Raw genomic sequence first — 20,614 nt, 5'->3', positions numbered from 1 at the left:
AAGGCTTCGCACAGCCGCTCACGCTATGGGCAGCACCCACAGAGAAGTGCTGGTGGCCCGCAAGGAACAGGGATGGAGCGGGGGCTTCCTAGAAGACACAGAACCAGCCTCAAGGTGCCAAGTGAAGCACCTTGGAGGCGAGGCAGGGGCTTGGGCGGGCCTGAGGAATGCGGGCTGAGATCCCAGCGTCACTGAGACGCTGAGCAGTGTTCTGTGAACAGGGAAGGTGCTGGTTGAGGCCCGCTGGGTCTCCTGGCTGCCTCCCTTCACCCGAAAGGTGCAGGGTCTGCAGCAGGCACTGCCTGGGCGTGTGGCATCTCCACCGCTCAGCTGCACACACGGCACAGCTGCACAAGCGCTGCCCGCGCAGCAACTGCTGCAGCCCTGCGCTTGCCTAGGAAAGGACCTTCACCCACCCTGCAACAATCCCAGCACCAGCCCACTTCTTGAGTGGTGCCTCGTGCTGCTGCTGAGGCAAGAGAGCTCCTCGGGCCCTCTGCCCCGCAGCTGCTGCTCTGGACGGCCAGTGTGGCTCTGGCGTGGGAGACATGGCAGCCCGGGCCAGGCAGGTGGTTTTCCCATTGTCGGTCTCTTCCTGGCTTGGACTGTGCTCTGCAGAAGCAGGAAAGCAACTGGGAACTGCTGGAGCCATGGTATGCAGTATGTCTGTGCATGTGACCGGGGCTGGGACAAGGACCAGGCCGGCTGAGCCAAGCTGGCCTGGGGCAGGTGGGGTCACAGGACCCTCTGCCTCACCAGCCACCTCCAAACGCCCCCTCCAGTGCTGCCCTTGGGCCCGCAGGCAGGGGGACAAGCTCCATGGTGTCCAAGGCAACATTTCCAGAGCTCCCTTGCAAAAACTGCTTGAACCTTCCACCACCCTGAGATCTGCAAGTATCATAATACCACTTTTGTGATCCTAATTAGGAGATTTCCTAGTGTGGGAACAAGTATCCGAGAGAACAAGCACAGGAAGCCGAGGGCTGCAGCTCAGCAGCTTTGGGAGCCAAGTGGCTGCTGCGACAGTGCCAGCTGGACAGAGGCTGCGGCGGTCGCTGGGCGGTGCGGACACGGCTCCCGCTGCACGGCCCATCCCCACCTCGCAGCGTGCTCCCTCGCCCACATGAGAACACGCGCTCATAGTCCCCGATTCCCCCGCACCCCTGTGCTCCTGCTCCCGGCTGACCGAGGCACCCAGTGCCCACGGCTTCCCGGGGCGCAGTCCCTGCGCAGCCCCAGCTGCCTGCGGTGTGATGCCAGCGTGGCCAGGCATCCTGGGGACAGCAGGGTGACCATGAGCCAGCACTGGCCCTTGTGGCCAGGAAGGGCAATGGGACCTGGGGGGGATCAGAAGGGGGGTGGTCAGTAGGTCCAGAGAGGTTCTCCTGCCCCTCTGCTCTGCCCTGGTGAGACCTCATCTGGAATATTGTGTCCAGTTCTGGGCCCCTCAGCTCCAGCAGGACAGGGAACTGCTGGAGAGAGTCCAGCGCAGCCATGAAGATGCTGAAGGGAGTGGAGCATCTCCCATGTGAGGAAAGGCTGAGGAACTGGGGCTCTGGAGCTGGAGAAGAGGAGACTGGGGGGTGACTCATTCATGGGGATCAATATGGAAAGGGGGAGTGTCAGGAGGATGGAGCCAGGCTCTTCTGGGTGACAACCAGTGACAGGACAAGGGGCAGGGGGTGCAAACTGGAACACAGGAGGTTCCACTTAAATATGAGAAGAAACTTCTTCCCGGTGAGGGTGCCAGAGCCTGGCCCAGGCTGCCCAGGGAGGCTGTGGAGTCTCCTTCTCTGCAGACATTCCAACCCGCCTGGACACCCTCTGTGTAACCTCATCTGGGTGTTCCTGCTCCGGCGGGGGATTGGGCTGGATGAGCTCTTGAGGTCCCTTCCGACCCCGGACATGCTGTGACGGTGTGACCAGCAGCCCCGCACGGGCAGCGTGTGCAGACCTCCCCTGCACCGGCTCCGCGCCTCCCGGCTCCTGCAGGACCCGCGGGCCGTGCCCAGGCCCCGCACACCCGGCCCGGGATCCGCAGCCCCGTCCCCACGGGTTCCCCGCTCCCCGTCCCACCGGCTGCTGTGATAACGGCTCCGGCAGCGGCCGGGGAAGACGGGGCCGGGCAGCACGGACGGCCCGGCCCGGCCCGCGCCGGGAGGTGCCCGCACCGTGCCCGGGCCGCCTGTCCGGGCCTCCGGCAAGCCTGACCAGAGCCTGCCCGGGCCTGGCGGCGCGGCCGCACTGGCGAGCCTCCGGGAGGACGGGCCGGCTCCGCTCCCGGCGCCTCGGTCCCGCTCTGGTCCCGCTGCCGGTGCCTCGGTCTCGGTCCCGCTCTGGTCCCGCTGCCGGTGCCTCGGTCTCGGTCCCGCTCTGGTCCCGCTCCCGCCCTGGCCCCGCTGCCCCCGGCTCGGGCGGCCCCGCCCCCCACGTGACCGCGGCCCCGGCCTCCTCACGTGACCGGGCACCAGGCGCGCCCGCACGTGACCGCGCGCTGCGGCGGGATGGCGCGCGGGTAACGGGGCTGGGGCGGCCGGGGCGGCGGTCTGGGGGTCAGGCGGGGCTCTCCGGGGCGGCGGTCTGGGGGTCAGGCGGGGCTCTCCGGGGCGGCGGTCTGGGGCTCGGCCGGGGCTGCCCGGGGCGGCGGTCTGGGGCTCAGGCGGGGCTGCCCGGGGCGGCGGTCTGGGGCTCGGCCGGGGCTGCCCGGGGCGGCGGTCTGGGGCTCGGCCGGGGCTGCCCCGGGCGGCGGTCTGGGGCTCAGGCGGGGCTCTCCGGGGCGGCGGTCTGGGGCTCAGGTGGGGCTCCCCGGGGTGGCGGTTTGGGGGTCAGGCGGGGCTCCCCGGGGCGGCGGTTTGGGGCTCGGCCGGGGCTGCCCGGGGTGGCGGTCTGGGGGTCAGGCGGGGCTGCCCGGGGCGGCGGTCTGGGGCTCGGCCGGGGCTCCCCGGGGTGGCGGTTTGGGGGTCAGGCGGGGCTCCCCGGGGCGGCGGTCTGGGGCTCAGGCGGGGCTCTGTAGCCCGGGGGTGACGGGGGTTCAGGCGGGGCTCCCCGGGGTGGCGGTTTGGGAGGACGGGCGGGCACCTTTCAGTCCGCGGGTTTCCCCCGGTGCGTCCGGTGGCCCCGCCGGTGCCCGCCGTGCCCTGACCGGCCGCGGCAGGGGCCGGGGGCTGCCGGCCGTGCTGGCGCTGTGCGCAGCCGCCTGGAGCTGCGCCGCAGGCCTGGCCCTGGAGCGGGACCAGCCGTTCCGGTAGGTGCCGGGGCGGGGGGCGGGCCGGGCCGGGCCGGGGCCCGCCTGGCTCACGGCTGCCCGCAGCGTGCCCCCCGGCTGGGCCCACACTGGCCGCGTGAGCCCCGGCCACCCGGTGCAGCTGACCTTGGCGCTCCGGCAGCGAGGCACCGCGCACCTGGCGCAGCTCGTCGATGCCGTCTCGGACCCCCGCTCGCCGCGATACGGTAACGGCTGCGCCTGAGCGCTGCCAGGCCCTGCCGGGCCCTGCCGGGCCCTGCGGGCAGCGTGCCCTGACCTCCTCCACGCCTCGCAGGCCAGCACCTCTCCCTGCAGCAGCTGCGGGACCTTGTCCAGCCGTCCTCAGCCACGCTCATGACGGTGCTGAAGTGGCTGCAAGGCCACGGTGTTGAGAACTGCAGCAGCGTCACCACTCTTGACTTCTTGGAGTGCCGCATGCCGGCGAGGTGAGCCCTGGGTGGGCTGGGTGCTGCTGTGGTGGCCGTGCCCGGCTGTGGTGGCCGTGCTGTTCCCACAAAGACAGGAGAAGCCAGGCCCTGCCCCTGCCTGCTGTGACGTCCCTGTCCCCAGGGCTCTGCAGGGCCGGCCAGGTGACTGAGGGCTGAGTTGCACTGCTGCCTGGGCTGTGAGCGCTCCGCAGCCAGGAGCTGGCTGCTGTGTGCCCGGCACTGGGGGCAGTCACAGCCAGTGATCTGGAGCACTGGAAACAAGGTGCACATATCTGTTAGCTCCAGCCCCACACCTCCTCTGGCCTTCTGTGGGGCCGCAGGGTCCCCGCTGGAGCGCTGCGGGTAGAGTTGCAGGCAGCGCTGCAGCATCAGAGCTCTGGTTCGTTTGGTGATGGGAACTGGTCGGGTGTGGAAGGTGCTTTTTGCTTCATGAGGTCAGTCGTGCTGCTGGGAAGTGGAGCTCATCGGCGAGAGGGGTGGAAGGGGTGCGGGAGGCAGGGCAGCGAGTGGGCACGCCGCCGGACAGGTGCTGACGGTGTCGCAGTGCTGCCAACCCTCGCGCGGTGGCTGTCCCTGTGTTGCAGCACGGCCGAGCGCCTCCTGCCAGGGGCTGAGTTCCACCGGTACGTGAAGGGCCAGCGCAGCCTCGTGCGCTCCCCGCTGCCCTACGCCGTCCCTGAGGAGCTGGCTGAGCACATTGACTTCGGTACGTCCTACACGGGGGAGCTGAGGGGCCCAGAGCTCTCATTGCCTGGGATGCGGGTGGGAGGGTTAAGTGTTGTGTGGCCAGGACTGGCCACCTCGCTGTCCCAGAGGACAGTGTGGCAGGTCCTGCAGCCATGGCCCCAGCTGCCCCCAGAAGAGTTTCTGTGTGTAGGATGTGGATGCCCCATCCCTGGAGACATCCCGGGCCAGGCTGGACGGGGCTCTGAGCAACCTGAGCTGGTGCAGATGTCCCTGCTCACGGCAGGGGGGCACTGGGGGAGCTGGGGAGCTCCTTTCCAACCCAAACTGTTCTATGATGTGGACGGGCAGCATCCAGGGTGTTTCTTACTGGCACTCTCAGGCATGGTTGCTCAGCGCAAAGCTCAGGTGCAGCCTGTGTGGATGTCCAGCTGCTTCTGAGGTGGAAAACTCTCTCTCGTGGGTCCTTTTTGCGTGGGGCCGCTCCATGGGGAGAGCAGGGGGTGCCGAGCTGCAGCAGGGGCCTGGCAGAGCCTGCGGTGTCTGCGGGGACAAGCGAGGGAGCCGTTCCCCTCCTGCGCAGCGCTCGGGGCAGGTGCTGCAGCTCCCTGAGCCCTCCCAGAGATGGAGCCTGTGGGAGGCTGGTGAAGGGGAGCCAAGGGGCTGTAATAATGTCCTCTCAGAGCTCTGGGCCATAACAGCTGCTTCTCTTCCTGCTTGCTTGCGCACCAGTGGGTGGTCTGCACCGGTTCCCCGCGGAGAGAAAGGTGATCAGCAGAGCCTGGGCCAAGAAGGAGGCCGAGTTGGGGCAGCACTCCGGAGGGAGAGCAGCTTTCCACCTGGGCGTGACGCCGTCCATCATTCGCAAGAGATATAACATGACGGGAGGAGACATTGGGCTGCTGCCCAACAACAGCCAGGCCTGTGCCCAGGTAACTGGTGGAGCCAGAACAGGTCAGAGGCCCGTAGGGCATGGGAATTCCTCACGTTGGTATTTCTCCCAGACTTTGCTGCTCTCGTGGTCCTGGGGCAGCTGTGGGGGCTCCTCAGCAGCTGGTGAGCTAGCATTTTACAGACCTGTGCCGGCCCAACTTGTTAAGTCAGGAGAAAAAACCTTACCTTGTTTTTTTCAAGAGAAAGCAAGAAAAAAATCTCTGCACTCCTTGTCCCTGCAGTTCTTGGAACAGTATTTCCACCCGGCTGACCTGGCTGAGTTCATGCAGTTCTTTGGCAGCAGCTTTGGCCACCGCTCTCAGGTTGACCAAGTGGTTGGGCACCAAGGCACAGGCAAGGCTGGGCTGGAGGCCAGTCTGGACGTGGAATACATCATGAGCTCGGGCGCCAACATCTCCACGTGGGTCTTCAGCAACGCAGGTACTGATGCCCCTCCAGAGCTGCCCTGTGACTGCTTCCATGCATCCCACTTGCTGTAGCACCAACGCTCGCCTGTAGTTAAGGGAAAGACTTGCTCTCTGCATAAAACATGTCTGTACTGAGTCTATCTGTATCTGTCAAAGGGCAACGCCTGGAGAGGCGTACACAAGTGACACAGGCCGTGTCACATCCCCAGAACGCTTCCCCAGATGCCATGAGCATGTAGCTCATGGGCTTCCAAAGTTGGAACTGGTGCTGGTTTCTGGTAACTCATAGGGAAATCATCTTCCATGGATTTGTGTAGTTGCTCTTGAACCTATGTGAACTTTGAGCATCCAGAGAATCCTGTTACAGGGACTTTGATGCCTCGACTGCACAATATAAAGCAGTCACCCTGCTCTGCTGCCTTTCCACGGAGGGAGAGAGCAGCAACTGTGTCTTTTTGGTTTTTTTCTGCCTCTTTGGGTTGAAGCTGATCTGTCACCCATGAGTCTACCAGTAGAGTGAATAAAGGAGAGTAAGGCAGTTTGAGAAAACAAGGTTGCAAAACAGGCTGCACAAACATGGTGCAGGACAAGTTGTTATCTGTCCCAGATCAGAAACTGGCTGAACAGGACACAGAGCGCCCTTAGGACTATGAGCTCGGTCTTCTTGGTGGTGAAGGCAGGCACAGCTCTGCATTAACTTCGCCTCCTCGTGCTGTGATGGGGAAAGGGTGCAGAGACGGGTGGTTACACGAGGAACTGGGTGAGGAGGGGTGGCTGGGGCTCTGCTGTCCCACCTCATGGAGGGGGACGAGGGGCAGGAAGGGACCTTGGCAGATGGAGGTGGAACGTGCATCAGGCTGCCCTGGGACCCGCTGTTGATAGAGGGGCTGAGGCTCAGGAGGGCTGCGTGGGTGCCCAGGGTGGCCACAGCCCTGCCACAGACTGGGAGAAGGAGCGGGTGAGTGGAGACCCCCTGCTCTGGGGTTCAGGGTGACCCTTGTACCAGAGCCCGGTGACGGTCCTGAGACCAGCCGTGCTGCCAGCAGGAGCTCGCGGGAGAGCTCCAAACCAGCTGTGCTGTGGGTTGGATCGGTGGGGAGCACAGGAGCTGGCAGGACCTCAGCTCCTGGTGCTAATGGTGCTGTTGGGCATGGTTCCCCCCCGCTACCCCCGCTTTCCCTCCAGCCTGGTGTCCCAGGAGGAGCTGAACCTGCCCCCCGTCCCTGCAGGGAGGCACGAGAGCCAGGAGCCCTTCCTGGCCTGGCTGCTGCTGCTCAGCAACATGTCATCGCTGCCATGGGTGCACTCAGTCAGCTACGGGGATGACGAGGACAGCCTCTCGCTGGCCTACATGGAGCGGGTCAACGTGGAGTTCATGAAGGCAGCCGCCCGCGGCTTGACCATCCTGTTTGCCTCAGGTGCGTGCTGTTGCTGACACAGTGCGGGCACGGCCGAGGGTCCCAGCACAGCGGGGAGTGGGGGGACACCGCCTGGGAATCCCAGCCTGGGGGCCGGAGAGCGTGTCCCCCAGGTCACTCCTGGGAGCGTGGGGTGGACAAGGGGCAGCTCGGATGCTGTTGGATTACCCGTCCGTCTGTCGGCAGGTGATGATGGTGCTGGCTGCAGGAGGGTATCCGGGGGTAACCACACGTTCCGGCCCAGCTTTCCAGCCTCGAGGTAGACGTGGGGAGGTGAACCTGGGTTCTGTGGAGACACGGGGCTCTGCACAGGGCCGGGGGCTGCAGCTCACCCACAGCCGGGGCAGCCAAAAGCTGCTGCTGCTTTGAGCCCTGGCCTGTGGGCAGCTGCTGCCTCGAGTGAGTTTTGAGCCCCTTTGGGGGACTCCTGAGGGTCAGCCCCAGCAGCATGCCTGGGGACACCCGCAAATCTCAGAGCTGGGTGACCTGTGCAGCTCCTCGGGTCGGGCTGCAGTGTGGGGTGACCTGTGCAGCTCCTCGGGTGGGGGCTGCAGTGTGGGGTGACCTGTGCAGCTCCTCGGGTCGGGCTGCAGTGTGGGGTGACCTGTGCAGCTCCTCGGGTCGGGCTGCAGTGTGGGGTGACCTGTGCAGCTCCTCGGGTGGGGGCTGCAGTGTGGGGTGACCTGTGCAGCTCCACGGCTTGGGCTGCACTGTGGGGTGACCTGTGCAGCTCCACGGCTTGGGCTGCACTGTGGGGTGCTGCTGAGGCCACCAGCAGCCATGTCCCACCTGCGGTGCCCACCTGTCCCCACAGTCCCTATGTCACCACCGTGGGCGGAACAACCTTCAAGAACCCGTTCCTGGTGACCGCAGAGGTGACAGACTACATCAGCGGTGGGGGCTTCAGCAACGTCTTCCCCATGCCCAGCTACCAGGTGAGGAGGCGTGGGGGCTGCGGCTGGGCCGGGGCTGACGCTGGGCTGTTGTTGGCACAAGCTGCCGGGGCAGGAGGCCCGGGGCGAGCAGGGGTGCGCCGCCCCATGTCTGCTCCCCGTGCTCCCCCAGGCTGCTGCCGTCGGGCGTTTCCTGCGCTCGGCCCCGAAGCTGCCGCCCAGCTCCTACTACAACAGCAGCGGCCGCGCCTACCCCGACCTGTCCGCCCTGTCCGACAACTACTGGGTGGTGACGAACCGCATCCCGCTGCCCTGGGTGTCGGGCACGTCGGTAAGGAGCACGCCCGGTGCCGGTGCGCGGTACCCAGCGTCCCGGCGCTGAGGTCGTGTCTCCGCAGGCGTCCACGCCGGTGGTGGCCGGCATGGTGGCTCTGGTCAACGACCGGCGGCTGCAGCGGGGGCTGCCGCCCCTGGGCTTCCTCAACCCCGCGCTGTACCAGCTGCAGGAGCAGGGCCACGGCGCTGCGCTCTACGACGTGAGCTGGGCAGGGACGCGGGCGGGGGCCTGTCCTGGGGGCTCCGCAGTGGGCGGGTGTTGGGGGGAGGCAGGGTGTCCTGCCCCCGGGGGTGACCCTGCCGTCCCACGGGAGTGTGTCCCCCAGGTCCCCACGGCTGTCCCGCATGCTGCGTGAGGCGGGGTCCCCTCACACTGCTGGGGGTGTTGGGGGGTCCCAGTGCTGCGCAGGGATGAGGGTCCTGGGGCGGATCTGTTGCTGCCTGGGGAGGGGGTGGCCCTTGCCCCGGGGGTGTCCTGGGGGTCCTGTGCCCTCCCACGGGGCAAGTCCCCAGGGGCCCCTGTCCCACCAGGGGCTGTGGGGGGTCTCAGGGTTCTCCTGGGGAGTGGGCGGGGGCTCAGCGGGCCGGGCGCTGCTCCCCACAGGTCAGGTAGGGCCGTCACCTCCCCTGTCCCCGCAGGTCAGGGCTGTCACCTCCCCTGTCCCCACAGGTCAGGGCTGTCACCTCTGTCCCTGCAGGGCTGTCACCTCCCCTGTCCCTGCAGGTCAGGGCTGTCACCTCTGTCCCTGCAGGGCTGTCACCTCCTCTGTCCCCGCAGGGCTGTCACCTCCCCTGTCCCCGCAGGTCAGGGCTGTCACCTCTGTCCCCGCAGGGCTGTCACCTCCCCTGTCCCCGCAGGTCAGGGCTGTCACCTCTGTCCCTGCGGGGCTGTCACGTGTCCTGTCCCCGCAGGTCAGGGCTGTCACCTCTGTCCCTGCAGGGCTGTCACCTCCCCTGTCCCTGCAGGTCAGGGCTGTCACCTCTGTCCCTGCAGGGCTGTCACCTCCCCTGTCCCTGCAGGTCAGGGCTGTCACCTCTGTCCCTGCAGGGCTGTCACCTCCCCTGTCCCCGCAGGTCAGGGCTGTCACCTCTGTCCCCGCAGGGCTGTCACCTCCCCTGTCCCCGCAGGTCAGGGCTCTCACATCCTCTGTCCCCGCAGGGCTGTCACCTCCCCTGTCCCCGCAGGTCAGGGCTGTCACCTCTGTCCCTGTGGGGCTGTCAGGTGTCCTGCAGGTCAGGGCTGTCACCTCTGTGTCCCGCAGGTCACGCAGGGCTGTCACCTCTCCTGCCTGGACGGCACGGTGCAGGGTCAGGGCTTCTGCGCCGGCCCCGCCTGGGACCCGGTCACGGGCTGGGGAACCCCCAACTTCCCGCGCCTGCTGCGCGCGCTGCTGCCGCCGTGACGCGCGCGGCGGGGACCCGGGGCGGGGGGCGGGGATACCGGGGGGGGGCGGGGACCCCGGGTCGGGGGCGAGGGCGGGGACCCGGGGCGGGGGCGGGGGCGGGGACCCCGGGGCGGGGGCGGGGACCCGGGGCGGGGGCGAGGGCGGGGACCCGGGGCGGGGGGCGGGGGCGGGGACCCCGGGGGGGGGGCGGGCACCCGGGGGGCGGTGCGCGCTGTGAATAAAGCCGCGGTCCCGCCGCTGCCGTGTGTGTGGTTTCGTGGCGCCGCCGCCGGGGGGCGCGCGGGGCGGGGCGGGGCGGCCGCGCGCAGGCGCGGTCGGTGTCGGTGTCGCGCGATGAGCGGCAGCGCCGATCCCGATCCCGCGGCCCCGGCCCCGGCCGCCCCCGCGCCGCCGGCCCCCGCGCCCGCGCCCGCCGCCGACAACAAGCCCAGCCCGGCCGCCGGCGGCAGCGGCGTTCCCGGGGCGCCCCCGGGCGCGGGGGGCGGCGCGGCGCGGGGCGCCGAGGGCGGAGCGGCTGGCGGGAGGGGGCCTGGTGAGCGCGGGGGCGGGCGGGGAGCGCGGCGCCGGGGCCGGGGGAGCTCCGCGGGGCCGGGCGGGACCTGCGGGGCGCGCGGCCCGAGCGCGGGCACCGAGCGCAACCGTCCGGGGGTGCGGGGCCTCGGGAGCGCCGGGGGTCGGGGCGGGGGCCGCGCCTGGGGACAGCCGCCCGCTGAGCCCCTGTGCCCGCAGCGCCCGTCTCAGCCGCAGTGGCTGCAGCCCCCTCCGAAGGGGCCATGTCCAACGGGGTCTACGTGCCACCCGGCGCGGCCAACGGGGACGTGAAGCCGGTGGTGTCCACGACGCCGCTTGTCGACTTCCTGATGCAGCTGGAGGATTACACTCCCACGGTACGGGCTGAGCGCTGGGACGGGCCGAGCGCTGGGGATGGACTGAGCACAGGGAATGGTGCGTGCTGAGGATGGGCTGCACTGGGGACAGGCTGTGTGCAGGGGCAGGCCGCGCTGGGGACAGGCTGCATACAGGGACAGGCCGCGCTGGGCACAGGCTGCGTGCAGGGGACAGGCTGCGCTGGGGACAGGCTGCGCTGGGCACAGGCTGCATGCAGGGCACAGGCTGCACACGGGGACAGGCTGCAGACAGAGGACAGGCTGTTCTGGGGACAGGCTGTGTGCAGGGCACAGGCTGCGCTGGGGACAGGCTGCATACAGGGACAGGCTGTGCTGGGCACAGGCTGCACGCAGGGCACAGGCTGCACACGGGGACAGGCTGCAGACAGAGGACAGGCTGTTCTGGGGACAGGCTGTGTGCAGGGCACAGGCTGCGCTGGGGACAGGCTGCATACAGGGACAGGCTGTGCTGGGCACAGGCTGCACGCAGGGCACAGGCTGCACGCAGGGCACAGGCTGTGTGCAGGGGACAGGCTGCGTGCAGGGGACAGGCTGCACACAGAGGACAGGCTGCGCTGGGGACAGGCTGCGTGCTGGGCACAGGCTGCGTGCAGGGCACAGGCTGTGTGCAGGGGACAGGCTGCACACGGGGACAGGCTGCAGACAGAGGACAGGCTGTGCTGGGCACAGGCTGCGTGCAGGGCACAGGCTGCACACAGAGGACAGGCTGTGCTGGGGACAGGCTGCGTGCAGGGCACAGGCTGCACACGGGGACAGGCTGCACACAGAGGACAGGCTGCGCTGGGGACAGGCTGCATGCAGGGAAGCTGAGTTCCTCCAACTTTTCTCTTGTACAGATCCCAGACGCTGTCACGGGCTATTACCTCAACAGAGCAGGATTTGAGGCCTCTGACCCACGCATGTAAGTGACAGTGGGTGGGGCAGAGTGTGGCCTCAAGCACCCTGTGCAGGGTCTGATAGTGGGGGGCCCCAATGGGAATTCCTTGATTCCAGTGGTGCTCTGTGCTGTCTGTCTGAAATTGTCCCTTCTCTGCTGGGCAGCATCCGTTTGATCTCTCTGGCTGCACAGAAGTTTATTTCTGACATCGCCAACGATGCGCTGCAGCACTGCAAGATGAAGGGAACAGCCTCAGGCAGCTCCCGCAATAAGAGCAAGGTGAGAGGAGGACAGAACGGCTGCTCGGGTGAGGAGGAACGTCCTCCTGGGGCTGCAGCAAGCTGAGCTTGCTACCATTGCATGTGGGGACGTGGGTTGTAGAAAGTCTTAGACCTGTTGTGCTCCTGGAGGGTCAACATGCTCACTAATGAGTTACAGGTTGCAAAAGGTAGGCTGGGGGAAAATGAGGTGGGCAGTGGAATTCGTGGAAATGCTTTGATGGCTTCACAGGAACGTGTGGGTAGCTGCACCTCGTCAGACCAGGGCTGCCTCTAGCCTGGCATCCTCCCTCTCACCGCGACCAGAACTCTAATGCTTGGAGAAAAACATAAATGGGGACCAAACGTGTAGCGATAGTTTCTGGAAATTCTCCCGGTCATCATCTGTCTGTGGTTCGGGGGCCTCATGAGGGTGATGTAATTTATGGCATTGAGCAATGCTCAGTGCGTTTCTGTCCGTGGAGCAGCTGACGGCACAGAGCAAACAAAACGCACGGTACTCAGGAGCTGGTTAGTGCCCCAACGCTGGTGTGCAGCTCCTTCTGAGAATTGTGCACGTACTGGTCACCACAGCTTGTAGGGGAAAACCCTAAACCCACGAGGTCTCGAGGAACGCGTGGCAGCTTCGATTGGCCTTGCTGTGTCTGACGCTTCTCCTTGTCCCCTCAGGATAAGAAATACACGCTGACCATGGAAGACCTGACACCAGCACTTGCAGAATACGGCATCAATGTGAAAAAGCCACATTACTTCACATAAAGACTGAGGGATTGTCACTGGGAACTTTTTTAGGGTTACTTCTGTGCCATTAAACAGCTGGGTAGGTTCTGTTGTGTCCTGGTGGCTGTACAGCAGCGCAGGGCTGGGCTGCCGGGCTCTGCTCTCGCTGCACCAATGCTTGGCCTTGGGGGGGCCGGTGCAGGGGGAATTGGTGCAGAGTGGGGGTTGTTGGACTCCCAGCTTGGGTGGGTTCTGGTTGCACCGTCTGCAGTTCCAGGAGGGCTTCATCCTACCCCAAGGGGCTGAAGAGCGCAGGGGGAATGGGACTGCCCAGCCCTCTTCCCTTCCTCCTCCCAAGCGTCCCTGCTGCCTCTGGGGGGGCAGCTCTGGGCCCTGCGCAGACAGCGCTGCAGACAGACCCTGGTGCGTGCCCCCACCCGCCCCCATTGCTCGGGTCACCGGGGGGCTGGCGCAGACCCGGAGCCCCGGACACTGCAGACTGTCGGCAGCCGCCGCCTCAGACCTTCCGCTTTCCGTGGACACCACCTCCTCCCCCAGCAGCCAGTTTTCATAACAAACGTTTATTTCTGATGCTGGCGGCTGTTCCACGTGGCCTGGATGGAAACAATTACAGTGAAGCGCGAAGCCGGGGCGGTGCTGGGCGCAACAGGCGAGCAGGGCCCCACTGTCCTGGGGAGGACCGGGGCCGGGCAGCGCCCAACGCGAGACTCTTAGTGAGCTGCTCTGGGGCCAGGGCCGGGCGCGCAGCCCCCCAGCCGGGCAGGCAGCGAGTCCCGCCACGCGAAGGGTTGGGCCTCCTGCTCAGTCTCTGCCCGCAGCTGCCGGGGAGGATGGTGGTGCTGCCAGACGAGGTGCTGCAGCGTCTGAGGGCTGCAGAGCAGCTCCAGGAAGGCAGCGGTGTCTGTACCGTGTCCGTGGCTGGCTCAGGGTGAGGGGCGTTCCCTGCTCCCCCTTGGCACTGGGGGTAAGAAGGCACTTGGGGGTGGCGGGGAGGGAAGCGTGGCAGCGTCAGGTGGCGGGGAGGCGCCTCCCTCCCTACTTGTCCTGCATCTTCTCCAGGATGGGCACGATCATGTCAAACTTGGGGCGCTTGGCTGGGTCCTCGTTCATGCAGATCTTCATCAGCTTGCATATGTGTGGGGATATGCCGGGTGGGATGGTTGGACGCAGCCCCTCCAGTGCCACCTGGGAGCAGGGGAGGGCAGGACGGGATCAGAAACCTGTCCCCAGCCCAGCGTGTGACCGGCGGACCCGCAGCGCCAGGAGGGGGGGCGGTGGGCTCCTTCAGCCCCCCGGCCTCTCCTCCCTCTGGCGGCTTTGCCCTGTTATGCCCTGGCTGGTGGGTCTGGACCGGAGCGGTTTCCCAGCCCTGTCCTCACCTTCATGCCTATCTCCATGTTGGACAAGTCTGCAAACGGCACCTCACGGGTCACCAGCTCCCACAGCAGCACCGCGAAGCTCCACATGTCAGCTGAGCGCCTGTTGATCTCCTCTGGCTTCTTCTGCAAGGCTGCGGGGAACCAGCACGGGGGGCTGAGCGGGGCTGGGGGCGAGGAAGGGGCCGAGAGGAGGAGGAACCCGGCTGCCAGGCACTCACTCACCTTCTGGTGCCACCCAGGCGGGCGCATACATCCTCCCCGGGCACTGGAAGGAGAACTTCACGTCAGCCATGCTGATCCGGGCTGTCATGTCCTCGTCGATCTGGGGAGAGAGGGGCGGTCGGGGGGAGCCGGCCCTGCCCCGGCTGCAGGAGGACAGGCTGGGCCGCGCAACGCCACGCTCACCATGATACTGCGGCTGTTGAGGTGGTGGCGCGGGATGAGCGGCTCCAGCGTGTGCAGGAAGGCCATGCCCCGCGCGATGTCGAAGGCGAATTTCACCGCCTGCATCTGGTCCACCACAAAGTCTGCAGGGGAGCGACATGAGGGTGAGATGTGAGGGGGTGACGTGAGGGTCGGGGGGGCGACGTGAGGGCGAGGGGGTGGACGTCGGGGCGAGGGGTCTGCCACGTCATTGCGGTGGGGGGGTGGCGCTGGCGGACACCGCACACGGGGTGCGGGGAAGGTGTGCGGATGGCAGACGGAGCTCAGCCCGGGCCCAGCCTGGTGTTGCAGCTGGAGGGGTCCCCTGCCACCCCCAAACACACAGGGAAGCAACTTCTCGAGGATGGGGAGACAACCCTCTGCCCCGGCTCTGTCACCCCATGAGCACTCACTTGTCCCCTCGTGCAACACGTTGTAGAGGGAGCCATAGGGCATCCAGTGGCTGATGACAACGGGGTGGGGTGCCGGGGGGGACTGGCAGGCACCCAGCACTGGGAGCACGTTGGGGTGAGAAAAGATCCTGCAAGGGAAGTGACAGCTCTGAGAACGGGGGTGCTGCCCACACCCTCTCATCGCGCCGCCGTGCTGTCCTCCCACGGTGTCCTTGTGTCCCCTGGGCCACCACCAACCCTGCGGACCCGCCGGGCTCCTGCCCGGCCTGCCCTGCCCGGGGAGGGTGCCGGCGCTCACCGCAGCTTCGGGTATTCCTCGTTGAAGTCTCGGCTCTTCCGAGTTGTCCAGTCCCGGATTTTCAGTATTTTGATGACAATGTCATTGCCTTGCCAGCGCCCTTTCCACAGCTGCAGGGAGACAGGCAGTCACAGTGAGAGGGACACGCAGTCCCTGAGCCCCTCCCAGCCCCACGGGACCCACAGGTCCACAGCATCGTGGAGCGACTACGGCAAAACGTGGGAGCACGCCCTGGCCGTCAGTGCCGGGCAGTGCTCGCCCTGCGGGCTGGCCCGTGCCGGGACGCGGGAACCTCCGAGCAGCCGTGTCCCAGGTCTGCGCTGCACAGCCAGGGGTCTGTGCCGGGGGGCAACGGGCCTACGCACCTCTCCTGACTGGTTCTCGTTGAGTTTTTGGCTCAAGCTCAGCTGTTTGAAGTCTATTCCAGCAAGTTTGTTGAGAGTCCCATTTCCTGTAAGAAAAGGAGATTTGGCCTGTGGCTCACGGACCTTCCTCCGGCGTCCGCAGAGGGAGGCGGTTCCAGCGGGACCTCGCTCCCACGAGGAGACGCCTTCGGGAGGGGGTTTCCATCTCCCAGACGGGCGGTTTTCCTTGCAGACTGCCCCCCTCCCCAGGAGCCTGCCCGGCCGTGCAGGGGGCTGCGCTCTGCAAACATCCCCGCTGGGGAGGGCCCTGCGCTTACGGGGCCGCGTGCGGGTTGTGCCCTTCCAGAAGGTGTCCTTGTAGGGGATCTTGGTGAGGCTCTGGCCCAGCTTCTCGGCGCGCTCTGCAGGGAGACACAGAGTTGGGCACAGGGAGCTCGCAGATGAGCGCAGGGGCTGCAGTGGGAGCTGGGCTGTGGGTCAGGACAGGACCCTCCTACCTCTCAAGACCTCTCTCAGCGGGGTCTTGGCTTTGTCAATGGGCGTCTCGCCGTATTTGTTGGCAATGCTGACCAAGGCCCCGTTGCCCACCAGGTCCTGAGGGAGGAGAAGGCACCTGCGGGTGGCTGTCCCCAGCCTCTCCACGCACACCCGGCCTCCTGCTGTCCCCTGCGCCCCCTCCCTCGCCCTGACTGCTGCCCATGTCCGTCCCCTCACCTCCGCCACCTGGTCGTGTCCCCAGAAGCAGGCGTAGTGCAGCGGCGTGTTCCCGTGCTCGTTGACGGCGTTGATGTCTGCTTTGAACTGGATCAGCTGGGGGCAGGGGGACAAGCCCGGTGAACCAGAGCAGGTTCTGTTCCCCAGCACCGTGCCCTGGGGGGCTGGATGTCGGGGGGAGGCCAGAGGTGCTCAGTGGCACCAAGGTGGGGACACCAGCAAGTGACAGTGGGGAGCGAGTCCCAGGTGTGCGGGACGAGGGCTGCGGGTCCCGCTCAGTTTGCCGCGGGCTGCAGGGACGGGGACGCACGCACCTTCTGCACGATGTCGCGGTGGCCGTGGCTGGCAGCCAGGTGCAGCGGGGTGTCGTCACCGCGGTTCATGACGTTGATGCGCGCTCCCCGCATGATGAGCATGTCGACCACGTTGGAGCGGCCCTCGCGGCAGGCCCAGTGCAGGGGGCTGAAGCCGTGGTCATCCCTGCAGGGGTGACAAGGACAGCTCTGCCGCCTGCCCGCCGCATCCTGCCCTGGCCAGGCAGGGAGGGAAGGGCTGAGCGCGGGCAGGGGCTGCCCATGGCACCGCAGCCGGGCACGTGTCACCCTGTGCCCACACGGGCTGCGAGATGAGGGGACAGGCTGAGCAGGGCCAAGGGACAGGGACAGGCTGAGCGGGGCCAAGGGGACAGGCTGAGTGTCTTTCCTGCTCTCCTGTCCCCACCAGGGCCCCACAGCCCCCACCAAACCATGTTCTCCGCACTGGACCAGTGCTGGCAGAGCCGGATCCTCCCCCGGCCCCGCTCAGCTGCTCCTGCCCAAGTAAGGGAGGAGGAGACCAGCCCGGCCTTAAAAGGAGACCCAGGCCTGGCGGGGGGGCTGCACCCCGGCCCCCTGCAGCACCCGCGGGGGACCACATCAGCTCCCCCCACCAGTGTCCCCCATCAGCTCCTCGCACCACCCTGCGGGCGGGCAGGAGGCAGGACAGGTGGGCAGGACAGGCAGGAGGCAGGCAGGACAGGCAGGAGGGCAGGACAGGCAGGAGGCGGGCAGGACAGGCAGGCGGGACAGGCAGGCGGGCGGGACAGGCAGGTGGCACGCAGGACAGGCAGGAGGGCAGGACAGGCAGGAGGGCAGGACAGGCAGGCGGCGGGCAGGACAGGCAGGAGGGCAGGACAGGCAGGAGGCAGGCAGGACAGGCAGGCGGGCGGGACAGGCAGGTGGCACGCAGGACAGGCAGGAGGGCAGGACAGGCAGGAGGGCAGGACAGGCAGGAGGCGGGCAGGACAGGCAGGAGGCGGGCAGGACAGGCAGGCGGCGGGCAGGACAGGCAGGCGGCGGGCAGGACAGGCAGGAGGGCAGGACAGGCAGGAGGGCAGGACAGGCAGGCGGCACGCAGGACAGGCAGGCAGGACAGGCAGGCGGCACGCAGGACAGGCAGGCGGCACGCAGGACAGGCAGGCGGGACAGGCAGGTGGGCGGGACAGGCAGGCGGGCGGGACAGCTGACCCCACAGGCAGGTACCCTGGACAGGCACCCAGCGAGTGCCAGCGGCCCCTGTCCCTCAGGCACAACCGGTGGACTGGGCCAGCTCGGTGTGACCGGAACCATGGAGGGACTGACAGACACGGCCAGAGGGCCCTGGGCAGAACGAGCACAGGAGATGCTGCCGTGGCCCGAGAAGGGATGTCGGTGTGGGCAGAGGCTGTGCCTGCCCGCGGGCAGTGGGTCTGCCTGAACCCTGTGCCTGGCCTGGGCACCGCTCCCGAAAGGTCCTGCATGAGCTCCTGTGGCAGGGGATGCGCCGTGGGGAGGAGATGTGGGGCAGGGTGTGGGTCAGCCCTGCCAGAACCCGGCTCCTGTGAGACAGGGACCAGCTGCATCGCTCCCGGGAGCAGGGACAGGGTCAGTGTCATCCAGAGGCACCAGCGCCCGGGAACGGGGAGATGCTCCCCAGCACCCCCTGCCCAGCCCGGGCCAACCTGCGTCCCGTCCAGCAGCGGCCGAGGAAGCGGCTGGAGGACGTGCAGCGCTCATGCCTCAGCGATGCGGTAACTTCCTCTGGCGGGGAGGAGCTGAATCCCACCCCCTGCCCAGGACACGGAGCGGAAACGAGCCCCGGCCAGCGCCCCCGGCCCCATGCAGCACCCCCGGCCCAGGCAGGTCCCCTCCTGCTCACCCCTGGTTCAGGTCGTTCTCGGTGTTGTCCAGCCAGAGCCGCACGGCCACCGCGTTGCCCTCTCGGCACTGCGTGAAGATGTCGTCCATCGCGGCTCTCGCTGCGGGGGGGCTGTGTGAGGACGCGGGTCCCGCTGCAGAGCGGGGCTCCTGCCCCCTTTCCCACGCGCAGCGCTGGGGCCAGGATGTTGCCTCCCGCAGCCCCGCTGCTCCCACTGCCCCTCTGCTGGGACGGCTCCCGGGGCAGCGGGTCGGAAGCCTTGTGTCCCCCTCCTCGGCAGCCCTGCGGAAAGCTGCGGGGACGGAGCTGGGCTGGGGACGGAGCTGGGCTGGGGACGGAGCTGGGCTGGGGACGGAGGGGAAGCTCACAGCCGCCGCCAGCGCCGCGGGTGCCTGCAACAGCCCGCAGGAAGCAGATCTGGCATCCATGGGCTTATCTGCAGACCCAGCCAGGCCCGTGTGCCCACATCTCCCGGGGGGAGCGGGGCGGTGGGGGGCCCAGCACCACCCTGCATGGCATCCACAGCTCTGCAGACCCGCCTGGTCCCCAGCTCTGACCCACACTTGGCTGAGCTCAGCACAGCATCACACCCAAGAAACTGGGACCCCAAAGGTCCACAAGCTCCCCCTCTCTCCACTGTAATCGACAGACGGCCCAGCCCGGAGCCAGGCACACATCCTGGTTCCCTTTGCAACCCCTGGACAGCAGCAGTGTCACGGAGAGCCAGGGCTGCACCGCCCTGAGCTCCCCGGCTGTGCCTGGCACGTACGTTCCTGCCGGGGGTCTGCGGCCTCGGGCAGGGACGTGGGGCTGCCCTCCAAGGGTCCCACAGGGCAGGGATAGACCAAGCGCGACGTCCCCGGCTCGCAGCCCTGAGGGCTTAGACCTGCGGCCCCGGCAGGGCTGGTGCTCGCCCCGCGGCAGCGGGACCCCCGCCCGCTCTGCCAGGCAGGACGGCCCCGCGGGCAAGGTCTGCCTGCGCCGCACACCCCGGCCGGCTCCGTGGGGCAGGGGACACAGGACACCCGCCTCACGGCCCGGAGCCCCGGGGAGCCCCACAGGCACCAGAACCAGCTCTGGCACCTCCAGGGCAGCGCCGGTCCCGCTCCCGCTCACCGGCTGCGGAGGACGGAGCAGCCCTGCCCCGAGCCAGCGCTGCGCCTCGACCGACGTGCTGCGGGTCCTGCCAGCGCCCCAGGGCAGGCAGCGCTGCCCCCAGACCAGATTAGTCGCCCACCGCCTGGGGCAGGACCAGGGGAGGGGACCCCAGCGACACCCCATCCTGCCTCAGCGCTGTGGGACTCGTGTCCCGCTGCCACCGCTGCCTCTCTCCTCCAGCCGCGTCCCTTGCCCGGCCCGGGGGTGCCGCGCTGTCACCGCGCCAGCGCCGGTGCCGGCCAGGCTGCCCGCGCGCCCCAGCCCCTGCCCCGCCCGAACTGAGGGGCACCCACCCCCCACGGCCAAGCGGCCACGCTGGCCCTGCTGAGCCCTGGCTGGCCCCTGCCCCCGCCGCTCGGGCCACGGCCCCACGATGCAGAGCCCCAGGCCGCCCCACGCCGCCTTCCCCGCTCCTCAGGAGCTCTGGTCCAAGACCCCATCGCCCGGCCCAAGGCCAGGCCCGGCCCAGCTCCTGCCACGCCTGGGCCCAGCCCAGCCTGCTCGAGCGCCGTTCCCAGCCTGTCCCAGCCCCAGCCCGGCGCGGCCGCTGCCCTCCGGGCCCCCAGGCCGCCCCAGCCCGCAGTGACCGCGACCGGGCCTGTCCCCCCCGCGCCGCGCTCCGTGCCGACCCGCGCCCGTCCCAGCCCGGCCTTGTCCGCGCCAGCGCGCAGCCCCGCTCCCGCCTCCTCCCGGGCCCGACACGGCGCGGCCTCCAGCCACGGTCGGCGCGGCCCAGCCCGGCGCGGCCCAGCCCAGCGCGGCCGCCCTTACCGGCTCCGGCGGCGCAGGGCGGCGGCTCGGGGCAGCGGCAGCGCGAGGGCTCCGCCCCGGGCCGCCCGCCGCCAGCGCCCCCTGCCGGCCGCCCGCCGCACGGGCTCCGGGCTCCGCGCCACGGGCAGGGGACGCCGGGCGCGCGGGCACCGGCAGCGGCGTGCGCGGCAGCGGGCACGCGCCCGGGGCGGGGAGCGGGGGCGCCGGCGGGGCTGGCACGGGGCGGGGCGAGCCGGGCGGGGGCGGGGCGATCCGGGCAGGGGCGGGTCGAGGCGGGCGGGGGCGGGTCGAGCCGGGCGGGGGCGGGGCGAACCGGGCAGGGG

At 68.3% G+C, this 20,614-nt stretch overlaps 3 protein-coding genes across 4 annotated transcripts; 2 read left to right on the top strand and 1 right to left on the bottom strand.

The window, feature by feature from the left end:
* Positions 1 to 2,457: 2,457 nt before the first annotated feature.
* On the top strand, positions 2,458 to 9,817 carry TPP1 (tripeptidyl peptidase 1). The gene is made up of 13 exons (XM_065637937.1): positions 2,458 to 2,515; positions 3,155 to 3,244; positions 3,311 to 3,450; positions 3,540 to 3,690; positions 4,278 to 4,399; positions 5,110 to 5,309; positions 5,553 to 5,751; positions 6,968 to 7,156; positions 7,343 to 7,415; positions 7,971 to 8,091; positions 8,222 to 8,380; positions 8,448 to 8,585; positions 9,648 to 9,817. The coding sequence occupies exons 1-13, from the start codon at positions 2,505 to 2,507 to the stop codon at positions 9,786 to 9,788; spliced, it is 1,734 nt and encodes a 577-aa protein (XP_065494009.1). The 5' UTR covers positions 2,458 to 2,504; the 3' UTR covers positions 9,789 to 9,817.
* A 272-nt stretch (positions 9,818 to 10,089) lies between these two features.
* TAF10 (TATA-box binding protein associated factor 10) lies at positions 10,090 to 12,680 on the top strand. Its single transcript, XM_065647685.1, has 5 exons — positions 10,090 to 10,323; positions 10,521 to 10,678; positions 11,536 to 11,600; positions 11,741 to 11,855; positions 12,524 to 12,680. Exons 1-5 carry the CDS (start codon positions 10,125 to 10,127, stop codon positions 12,611 to 12,613), a joined length of 627 nt encoding a protein of 208 aa, XP_065503757.1. The 5' UTR covers positions 10,090 to 10,124; the 3' UTR covers positions 12,614 to 12,680.
* A 456-nt stretch (positions 12,681 to 13,136) lies between these two features.
* ILK (integrin linked kinase) lies at positions 13,137 to 20,422 on the bottom strand. 2 transcript variants are annotated; one of them, XM_065647676.1, is made up of 13 exons: positions 20,292 to 20,422; positions 18,363 to 18,654; positions 16,502 to 16,667; positions 16,188 to 16,283; positions 15,971 to 16,067; positions 15,791 to 15,874; positions 15,474 to 15,559; positions 15,109 to 15,218; positions 14,811 to 14,938; positions 14,380 to 14,501; positions 14,197 to 14,296; positions 13,975 to 14,105; positions 13,137 to 13,780 (listed from the first exon to the last, which is right to left on the bottom strand). In XM_065647676.1, the coding sequence occupies exons 2-13, from the start codon at positions 18,449 to 18,451 to the stop codon at positions 13,631 to 13,633; spliced, it is 1,359 nt and encodes a 452-aa protein (XP_065503748.1). In that variant the 5' UTR covers positions 18,452 to 18,654; positions 20,292 to 20,422; the 3' UTR covers positions 13,137 to 13,630. The 2 variants fall into 2 exon arrangements, with proteins under 2 accessions (XP_065503748.1, XP_065503738.1); XM_065647666.1 differs by having other exon boundaries at positions 18,363 to 18,462; positions 20,292 to 20,372.
* Positions 20,423 to 20,614: the final 192 nt, after the last annotated feature.

Source organism: Caloenas nicobarica, chromosome 1 (assembly GCF_036013445.1).
Source record: "Caloenas nicobarica isolate bCalNic1 chromosome 1, bCalNic1.hap1, whole genome shotgun sequence".
NCBI classification, from domain to species: Eukaryota; Metazoa; Chordata; class Aves; order Columbiformes; family Columbidae; genus Caloenas; species Caloenas nicobarica.
Note: the sequence above shows the minus strand (reverse complement) of the source record. Positions and strands in the feature narration are given on the sequence as shown.

What these genes read in the sequence shown, in the direction of transcription:
- ILK (XM_065647676.1), bottom strand. Translation starts at nt 18,451, where the DNA reads ATGGACGACATCTTCACGCAGTGCCGAGAGGGCAACGCGGTGGCCGTG. An exon ending in ACCGCGACATCGTGCAGAAG is followed by an intron (nt 16,284 to 16,501) that starts GTGCGTGCGTCC and finishes CCCTGCCCCCAG; the next exon opens with CTGATCCAGTTCAAAGCAGA. An exon ending in ACATGGAGATAGGCATGAAG is followed by an intron (nt 13,781 to 13,974) that starts GTGAGGACAGGG and finishes CCCTGCTCCCAG; the next exon opens with GTGGCACTGGAGGGGCTGCG.
- TPP1 (XM_065637937.1), top strand. An exon ending in GGCTGAGCACATTGACTTCG is followed by an intron (nt 4,400 to 5,109) that starts GTACGTCCTACA and finishes CTTGCGCACCAG; the next exon opens with TGGGTGGTCTGCACCGGTTC. An exon ending in CCCAGCTTTCCAGCCTCGAG is followed by an intron (nt 7,416 to 7,970) that starts GTAGACGTGGGG and finishes CTGTCCCCACAG; the next exon opens with TCCCTATGTCACCACCGTGG.
- TAF10 (XM_065647685.1), top strand. Translation starts at nt 10,125, where the DNA reads ATGAGCGGCAGCGCCGATCCCGATCCCGCGGCCCCGGCCCCGGCCGCC. An exon ending in TGGAGGATTACACTCCCACG is followed by an intron (nt 10,679 to 11,535) that starts GTACGGGCTGAG and finishes TCTCTTGTACAG; the next exon opens with ATCCCAGACGCTGTCACGGG. An exon ending in GCTCCCGCAATAAGAGCAAG is followed by an intron (nt 11,856 to 12,523) that starts GTGAGAGGAGGA and finishes TTGTCCCCTCAG; the next exon opens with GATAAGAAATACACGCTGAC.